A 9,580-nucleotide genomic window follows, 5' to 3' on the forward strand; every position below is an offset into this window, starting at 1 on the left:
TGCGGCACTCCCTCAGCACTGACCCTCTGACAGTGCGGCACTCCCTCAGCACTGACCCTCCGACAGTGCCCACTCCCTCAGCACTGACCCTCCGACAGTGCGGCACTCCCTCAGCGCTGACCCTCCGACAGTGCGGCGCTCCCTCAGCGCTGACCCTCCGACAGTGCCCACTCCCTCAGCACTGACCCTCTGACAGTGCGGCACTCCCTCAGCACTGACCCTCTGACAGTGCGGCACTCCCTCAGCACTGACCCTCCGACAGTGCGGCACTCCCTCAGCGCTGACCCTCCGACAGTGCGGCACTCCCTCAGCGCTGACCCTCCGACAGTGCGGCACTCCCTCAGCACTGACCCTCCGACAGTGCGGCACTCCCTCAGCGCTGACCCTGCCCTGATCGGGGACCGATGCCGCCCTGGTTACTGTAGCTGAGACTCACTCAGGGCTCTCCAGGGTGAGGATGGAGAGAATGGGCCTCCTATTCATGCCTCCCATGCAGCTGCTGTTACACATGTAGTTATAGAGAACAGTGGTACAGTCAGAGCCCACCTGGGGGAGGGGAAGAGAGCCCAGTGTCAGTGATCCTTGTCAATCCCACACACAGACCCAGAGGCAGCCAGTTCCCCCCACCTCCCCACCCTCACCACCTCCCTGCCCCCTCCTTGAGTTAGACTGAGGTCACTGTCTCCCTCTACAGAAGCAACAGACCATTCGGCCCATCTAGCCTGCATCTCTCCCCTCCCCATACTGTCCCAACACGGGTCTCCACCCTCCAGCCTGCTACCCCTGCCCGCGATTCTGCCCCCCGCCACCTCCCCCAAACCCTGACAGGGGACAATATCTGTGGAACTGAGCCTCTGTGAAGGAGGCCGAACGATCTTGGGGTGGTGTGGGGAGGGAGGGGGGGAATTTCCAACTCTCTGAGCGGAGACGTCCCCCTCCCCCATCTCTGGATGATGGGTCCAATAACCCCCGAGAGTGAGCTCGGGCCCATTTCCCCCCACACTCCCCCTCAGCACCTGCCCATCTTAACCAAGTTGTCTTCGCAGAGTTAAATCTGAACTTGTTGGGGGGGGGGGGGGGGGGGGAAGAGAACATCAGCCCAGCATCTCCTCACTCCCCACCCTGCACACCCCCTCCCTAATCCAGCCACCCATCACTGTCAGCCTGGCCCTCTCGTGCCAGAGTGGACACCATGCCCATGCCCAGACCCACACCATGCACCCCCTCTCCCCCCTCTCCCCCGTTTACCTGTGGAACCTCGTACGGCACGATGACGCTCTGTCGTTTGGTTTCTGAATTCTCAGCGTACCGCGCCTGGCTATTGGCCTCCACCCGGATCAGGTGACTGGGAGGGGCAGGGCCTGCGGGCATCAAGACAGAACGAGACGCTCGTGAGTCAGTCCCCGTGCCCCTTCTGACCCCCCCCCCTCACCCCTCCCCACCCCCTCCCGGGAGCCCACAGCAGTCTGATTCGACCAAGAGGGCTGGCACAGGCTGGCAGGCCTGACGAGAGTGGCCTCTTGCCGTGCGGTCGTGACTCCAGCTCCTGGCGAGGGAGTGAAATGATTCTCTCAAATCGACCCAAAGTGAGCCACTCATTTCCTCCATTGGCTATTGGCTCACAGGGTTGCATTGTGGGAGATCTCTGCCATTGTTTCCTCCATTGGCTATTGGCTCACAGGGTTGCATTGTGGGAGATCGCTGCCATTGTTTCCTCCATTGGCTATTGGCTCACAGGGTTGCATTGTGGGAGATCTCTGCCATTGTTTCCTCCATTGGCTATTGGCTCACAGGGTTGCATTATGGGAGATCGCTGCCATTTTGTCCTCCATTGGCTATTGGCTCACAGGGTTGCATTGTGGGAGATCGCTGCCATTTTGTCCTCCATTGGCTATTGGCTCACAGGGTTGCATTATGGGAGATCGCTGCCTCCGAACCACTTGAGCAGACTCCCAGCAGTCTCTCCTTACATGCAAACTCGGTCCTCGATCAAATAACTCAGCTCTGCGTTTGGAGGGACAGAAACCTGACCAGGGCCAGCGCCAATGCGGCCCTTCAAGTCAAATCCCCGGAAAACGAAAATTCACGCAGTTCACAACATTACTTCTGGGAAAACCAAATGAAAACGCCAAGTGGAAAACCAGACGTGATCTAATTAATCAGATTGTTGGGAAAAAACCTCACTCAAGGAGGGAAATTTGCCGTCCTTACCCTCCCTGACTCCACGCGTGACTCCAGATTACCAGGCCAACGCGGTTAACTGTGAACGGCGTTCTGAAATGCCACACAGTCTAACACACAACCCCCACTCGTAAGTAATCGCTTTAAATTCTGCTTTTCTATGATGTTCCCCTTCTCCGAAGAAACCCGCAGACAGCCGAGGTGGGCAAAGGAATTCCCAATATCCGGCTGTCGGCTCCCCCTCACTCAGCCACCCCACCCTCGAGGATGGTAGTGAGCAAGGCCTGACTCTCACCGTCATCGTTCTCCGAGTTGCGTTCATGGTGCGGGCACCGTCTCACCACTTCGGCCACGTGCTCCGGCTTCTTATAGACGGCAGTGGCACGGAGCAGAGTCCCTGGGGGCGGCACCGAGTCCACGCGAACCTGGATCGGGCAGGTCTTGGCCAGTTGGCAGAACAGCTTGTTCAGGATGGGGGAGTACTGGACACACAGAGGGGGAGGGAGAGAGAGAGAGGGAGAGAGGGAGGAGACGGTCAGCGACAAGTCAATTCAACTCTGCTTCACTCAAACTCACCCGAGACCAGGGGCCTAGAAAAGGCCATGGCTTCCGATACCGCCAACTTCCAAACTCTCTCACATCCAAGTCCGACACAGCTCAAAGGGTCCAGGCGTGGCTGCCATGTACCTGTACCTGAACTACCCATGTCAGCAGCCAATAAAAGACAGGCTCAACACTTGGTGGAGGGAGTGCCGCACTGTCAGACGGTCAGCGCTGAGGCAGTGGACACTGTCAGAGGGTCAGTGCTGAGGCAGTGGACACTGTCGGAGGGTCAGCGCCGAGGGAGCGCCGCACTGTCGGAGGGTCAGCGCCGAGGGAGTGGGCACTGTCGGAGGGTCAGCGCCGAGGGAGTGGACACTGTCGGAGGGTCAGCGCTGAGGCAGTGGACACTGTCGGAGGGTCAGCGCCGAGGGAGCGCCGCACTGTCGGAGGGTCAGCGCCGAGGGAGTGGGCACTGTCGGAGGGTCAGTGCTGAGGGAGTGGGCACTGTCGGAGGGTCAGTGCTGAGGAAACGCTGCACTGTCAGAGGGTCAGCGCCGAAGGAGCGCCGCACTGTCGGAGGGTCAGCGCCGAAGGAGCGCCGCACTGTCGGAGGGTCAGCGCCGAAGGAGCGCCGCACTGTCGGAGGGTCAGCGCCGAAGGAGCGCCGCACTGTCGGAGGGTCAGTGCCGAAGGAGCACCGCACTGTCGGAGGGTCAGCGCTGAGGGAGTGGGCACTGTCGGAGGGTCAGTGCTGAGGAAACGCCGTACTGTCGGAGGGTCAGCGCCGAGGGAGAGCCGCACTGTCGGAGGGTCAGCGCCGAGGGAGAGCCGCACTGTCGGAGGGTCAGCGCCGAGGGAGAGCCGCACTGTCGGAGGAGCAGCGCTGAGTCAATCTATCCCAGAACAAGATGAAGATTAATAATCTCCTGTTTATGAGGTTAAACCCTACCTTCACCCTGTTCCATCACTGTCTGGAGCTGGGAGTTGACAATGAGCAGATCCCTGTTAATGTTTAACAGCTCAATGGGAACTGCCACATCAGCGTGCGAACCGACCCATTTCTCAGGCTCTGTCACAGGATGCTGTCCCAGCCCTACTCCCCACTCAGCCCAGAACAGGCTGCTCCCTCCTGCTGTAGGTACAGCCCAGCCCCTCTGCTCCGAGGCGCCGGAAGAGTACACAGGGCTCCCTCTCAGCGCGGTCGGAGGGTCAGTGCAGCGCTGAACGTGACTGACCTCGGTCCAGGGGAGAGAGTGGCTCTGGTTGACTCTGTGGTGCTGCTCCTCCCTGGGGGTGCTGTCCACTGTGAGGCGAGGTACATCGCAGACTGACCCTGAGCTGAGTGCCGGAGAGAGCAGGGCTCCACCAGGAACCACCATGGTCACGTCAAGGTGAGAAATGGCAGCTTCCACCTTCCACGCACGTACAGAGACAGAGAGACAGAAAGCTTCTCAAGCCTGGTTCCTCCAGTAGGTGGAGTCTCTGTGGCGGCAGCTAACAGCTAAACATGCCCAGTCATGTTCCACCAGAGTTTCACCTCCCTCTCCCTCCCTCTCCCTGTCTCGGGTGAGTTGGTTCAGACAAACTGACAGCAATCCCAGAGGTTCCAGCACAGGACAGAAATCTGAAACTGGATAATGGATCCAGGCCAATTAAACAAAAGGTAAATCCTGATTTCCGGTTGATCTTTGGATCAGATCTCCCAGTATTGGACCGCGGGCTCAGGATTCTAACAGTGCGGCACTCCCTCAGCGCTGACCCTCCGACAGTGCGGCACTCCCTCAGCACTGACCCTCCGACAGTGCGGCGCTCCCTCAGCACTGACCCTCCGACAGTGCGGCGCTCCCTCAGCACTGACCCTCCGACAGTGCGGCACTCCCTCAGCACTGACCCTCCCTCTATGTTGAAAATGTGTTGCTGGTTAAAGCGCAGCAGGTCAGGCAGCATCCAAGGAACAGGAAATTCGACGTTTCGGGCCAGAGCCCTTCATCAGGAAATAAGGGCTTATGCCCGAAACGTCGAATTTCCTGTTCCTTGGATGCTGCCTGACCTGCTGTGCTTTAACCAGCAACACATTTTCAGCTCTGATCTCCGGCATCTGCAGACCTCACTTTTTACCCTCCCTCTATGTTGCATGGACAGTGTGAGTCGAGGTGCCCTGTGGCCGGGGGGACATTAGAGTACCGTGTATTGGGCAGCGCGGATGGGAATGAGGGGGTTCCTCACCGTACACGTGACAGACTTGGCAGTGCTGGACTGCTGGAACTGCAGCTGGAACTGGTGAGGGCCCGGATAGTCGTCTGTGGCCAGGACTGAGTTGGTGGGCATTCGCGGCAGGTTCGATACTGGCGCAGCCTGGGAGGAGCTCGGCAGTGGGAGCGACATCTCTGGAATGGGAGCACCGTCGCCGCTCCCCACACCCAGCTCGTCCATCTGGAGGTCCAGGTCAGTGAGCACCGACTGCAGGATGGAACGGCAGACTGTCAGAACACTTCAGCAACCCCCGACCCTTCACCCCCACCCCCAAAACTGACCCCTCACCCACTCCCGCCCCCACCCCCAAAACTGACCCCACACTACCGCTACCTCCCCACTGACCTCACACGCACCCACGCCCGCCCACTCCCACCCTGACCCCACGCCCGCCCACTCCCACCCTGACCCCACGCCCGCCCACTCCCACCCTGACCCCACGCCCGCCCACTCCCACACTAACCCCACGCCCGCCCACTCCCACACTAACCCCACACCCGCCCACTCCCACACTAACCCCACACCCGCCCACTCCCACACCCACCCCGCGCCCCCCACACTGACCCCACACTCACCCCTGCCCCCACCCCCGCTCCCCCCCTGCCCCCACACCCCACACTCACCCCTGCCCCCACCCCCGCTCCCCCCTGCCCCCACACCCCACACTCACCCCTGCCCCCACCCCCGCTCCCCCACACTCACCCGACCCCTGACTCCGCTCCCCACACTGACCCCACATCCACAACCCCTCACCCCTCCGAACCCTCACCCACCCCCGCCCCCCCACACTGACCCCTCACCCACCCCCGCCCCCACACTGACCCCTCACCCACCCCCACTCTCTCAACTTCACCCTTGATCCCTCACTCACCCCGACCCTCCCTAACGCTGACCCCCCTCCCACGCTGATGCCCACCCCCTGTGAAAGCAGAGGGTTGGAGCTGGTATTTATACCAGGGACCCCCTCACTCCTGGGGTTACAGACTCACCAGCATTGGGAAGACATTGTCCAGGCCCACGTTGGCACTTGGTACCTCGAGCCTGTGGGGACAGAGGGAAACAGTCACACAGTGGCCCACCCATGTCACCTTGCAGGCAGTCCTGAGTGACACAGCCTCGATCTCAGGCAGAATGCTGCCGTCTTATCATCGAGCTCACTTCCCTGTCTATGAGGCTGACACTGTGCCCTGACGATTTAGACGTGAGAGTGATGCTGACGCACGTGTAAAGCTCGAAACAGGGACAGGTGAGAATTCCGGATCAGAGTGGACCAGAAGGCGCAGGAACAAGCAGTGGGTATCAATGTATCCATGGGGTGACACACACAGGAGACACACACACTAGCATAAACACACATGCACAGACACACAGAACATATACATGCAGATACTCACACATACACAGACAGACACAGAGGAACACTACCCTGCACAGCGAGAAGGTGAACAAACAGTTTCAGAGATGTGCTCAGTGTCACAACTGACGAAACCACAACCTTCAAAATCATTTCAAAGAAACAAGAGACTCACTGGTTCCACAGCTCCCGAAAGGTCTCCTGGCTTAGGGGTTCATCCAGTTGACTTTCTGTCATGGTGCCTGAGGACATGAATCAGAAACTGGAGTTCAAGGAGTAAGCAGTTTGAATCTCATGTTGTACCTGTCCTGACAGTGTTTGAGGGTGAGACAATATGGAGGGATCTTTAGCCTGTGTCTAACCCTGTGCTGGCTCTGTCCTGGGAATGTTTGATGGGGGACAGTGTTGAAAGTTTTACCTTGTGTCTAACCCTGTGCTGTCTCTGTCCTTGGAGTGTCTGATGGGGGGACAGCGTAGAGTAAGCTTTAGCCTGCATCTAACCCTGTGCTGTCTCTGTCCTGGGAGTGTCTGATGGGGGGACAGCGTAGAGTAAGCTTTAGCCTGCATCTAACCCTCTGCTGTCTCTGTCCTGGGAGTGTCTGATGGGGGGACAGCGTAGAGTTAGCTTTAGCCTGCATCTAACCCTGTGCTGTCTCTGTCCTTGGAGTGTCTGATGGGGGGACAGCGTAGAGTAAGCTTTAGCCTGCATCTAACCCTGTGCTGTCTCTGTCCTGGGAGTGTCTGATGGGGGGACAGCGTAGAGTAAGCTTTAGCCTGCATCTAACCCTGTGCTGTCTCTGTCCTGGGAGTGTCTGATGGGGGGACAGCGTAGAGTAAGCTTTAGCCTGCATCTAACCCTGTGCTGTCTCTGTCCTGGGAGTGTCTGATGGGGGGACAGCGTAGAGTAAGCTTTAGCCTGCATCTAACCCTGTGCTGTCTCTGTCCTTGGAGTGTCTGATGGGGGGACAGCATAGAGTAAGCTTTAGCCTGCATCTAACCCTGTGCTGTCTCTGTCCTGGGAGTGTCTGATGGGGGGACAGCGTAGAGTAAGCTTTAGCCTGCATCTAACCCTGTGCTGTCTCTGTCCTGGGAGTGTCTGATGGGGGGACAGCGTAGAGTAAGCTTTAGCCTGCGTCTAACCCTGTGCTGTCTCTGTCCTGGGAGTGTCTGATGGGGGGACAGCGTAGAGTAAGCTTTAGCCTGCGTCTAACCCTGTGCTGTCTCTGTCCTGGGAATGTCTGATGGGGGGACAGTGTAGAGGACGCTTTAGCCTGTGTCTAACCCTGTGCTGGCTCTGTCCTGGGAGTGTCTGATGGGGGGACAGTGTAGAGGACGCTTTAGCCTGTGTCTAACCCTGTGCTGGCTCTGTCCTGGGAATGTTTGACGGGAGGCAGTACAGTTGCTTTCAGTTTGAAAGAGTAGAGGACACTTTACTCTACATTACCCCCCTGTGCTGTACTTGTCCTGGGGACTGTATCAATGGGGACAGCTCCATGGGGTTGCTGGGAGCTCAGGGACCAGATTGAATGGGCAGGCTAGCCCCGCCCCCTTCCACTCCACCAGAAGCGCCCTGGGGATTACGTCACCGACCAAAACAAAAACAGAGAGATAGGGGGGAAGGAAAGGGGACATTCTGAGATAAACACAATTTCCTGTTCCTGCGGGGAAAAACACAGGATCGCAGCTGCTGCTGACTCGAATCTAGCAAACAGAAGGTGGGAGAGGGGAAAAAGGATAATGGACAGAGTTTATAAAGATTAAAAGGGATTTGTTACCCCCCCACCCCATAATGGTTTGACTCGGATCAGAACCAAATGGAGGAGGGGTGTGCAGCAGAGAGAGCTAAACCGTAAAGCTCCTTTCCAGGACAGAGGGGGATCACGGTCTGGGGGATTCAAAACCTCCCAATTTTACAGTCAATCTGAGCCCCAGCTCTCCAACCGGGTGAGTTTATTGACAATGATACACGGCCCATCCTGCGGACACCCCCCCCTCCCGCCAGACCGGGAATGGTACAGCCCACAACACCGAGCCCGCGTGTTTTTCTCCTGAATGGGGGGAGCGCGGCCCCCGTCCAGCGCGCGCCCCCCGCCCACACCCAAGCGCAGGCGCGGCCCCGACTCAGCCCCCAACGTCCACAGTGCGCGGCCCCGCGTCACCCCCTCTCAGTGCGCGGCCCAGCGGCAAACACGGAGCGGGATGGGCCCAGTCTGAGGCCTGCACCACCAACCGGTCACCGACCCCGACCTGTCCGCACCTCTCTCTCCCCTCCGTCTCTCCCCGTGGTCGGTGTGGCTCGGAGCCGCTGGCTTCGCTACCTCTCGCCTCTCTCTCTCCGGTCACCCGCACACCCACCGCTCCCGCTCCCGCCACTGCTGAGCCGGGGATTCCCCGGATCCCAGCGGCCTCCGCGCGGACCCTCGCCCACGGCCCCGCCCCCTCGCTCCTGACACCGTCCACGACCCCGCCCCCTCGCTCCTGACCCCGCCCCCGACGCCGCCCCCTCACTGCTGACACCGCTCACGACCCCGCCCCCTCGCTCCTGACACCGCCCACTCGCTCCTGACACCGCCCACTCATGCTCTCCCCTCCCCCACAACTCTTTGACAACGTGCATTCCTGGACCCGCCCCCCAATTAACGGTTACCGCTCGCGACCGACACCACCCACCCCTCCCCCCCGCCTCTGAAACCATGCGTCCCTGACCCCGCCCCCACAACCTGGTCCAACCAATAAACTGTTTATACTCGAGACTGACACCGCCCCCCCGCACTCCCGACCCCACCCACCCACACCTTACCCCGCCCCACCCACGCAACTGACTCCTCCCACACAATCCATAACCCCACATCCAGGACCGCTCACGCGCCTGGACCCGCCCCCCCCAATCCCCGCGACCTGAAGTGACTCCATTCCCCCCCAAACCCGACTGACCCCGCCCCCCCCTCCGGCCAGACTCCACCCCCCACATTATTGACTCCGCCCACTCAGACGCCGTCCCCTGGTCCCGCCCCTTCCCCATTGTCCACCTTCTTGACTCGAGGCCCGGACCCATAAAGCCCGCCCCATTCCACCGGAGCCCCGCCCAGTTCAACCCAGGCCACGCCCTCCCCACCTGGAACTGTGGTCCCGCCCCTCAGGACCCTGGCTCCGCCCACGCGTCAACCCAACACAGTCCACTACACTATAGGAGCAGGCCATTCGGCCCATTGAGTCCACCCTGACCCTCTTACACTTCCCATGGCCAAT

At 59.8% G+C, this 9,580-nt stretch overlaps 1 protein-coding gene across 1 annotated transcript in view; it reads right to left on the bottom strand.

Annotated features, from left to right (window-relative positions):
• LOC132835339 (cellular tumor antigen p53-like) overlaps window positions 1-8,738 on the bottom strand; it is a 15,492-nt gene extending 6,754 nt beyond the window's left edge. Inside the window, exons 1-7 of the mRNA XM_060854786.1 lie at window positions 8,589-8,738; window positions 6,507-6,573; window positions 5,967-6,018; window positions 4,951-5,184; window positions 2,477-2,663; window positions 1,249-1,361; window positions 437-546 (exon numbers count right to left, since the gene is read on the bottom strand). Of these exons, the coding sequence (XP_060710769.1) occupies window positions 437-546; window positions 1,249-1,361; window positions 2,477-2,663; window positions 4,951-5,184; window positions 5,967-6,018; window positions 6,507-6,568 (758 nt within the window). The 5' untranslated portion in view covers window positions 6,569-6,573; window positions 8,589-8,738. The remainder of the gene's footprint in view (window positions 1-436; window positions 547-1,248; window positions 1,362-2,476; window positions 2,664-4,950; window positions 5,185-5,966; window positions 6,019-6,506; window positions 6,574-8,588) is intronic.
• Between the last annotated feature and the right edge of the window lie 842 nt (window positions 8,739-9,580).

The sequence above is a fragment of the Hemiscyllium ocellatum genome, chromosome 44 (assembly GCF_020745735.1).
Source record: "Hemiscyllium ocellatum isolate sHemOce1 chromosome 44, sHemOce1.pat.X.cur, whole genome shotgun sequence".
Lineage (NCBI taxonomy): Eukaryota > Metazoa > Chordata > Chondrichthyes > Orectolobiformes > Hemiscylliidae > Hemiscyllium > Hemiscyllium ocellatum.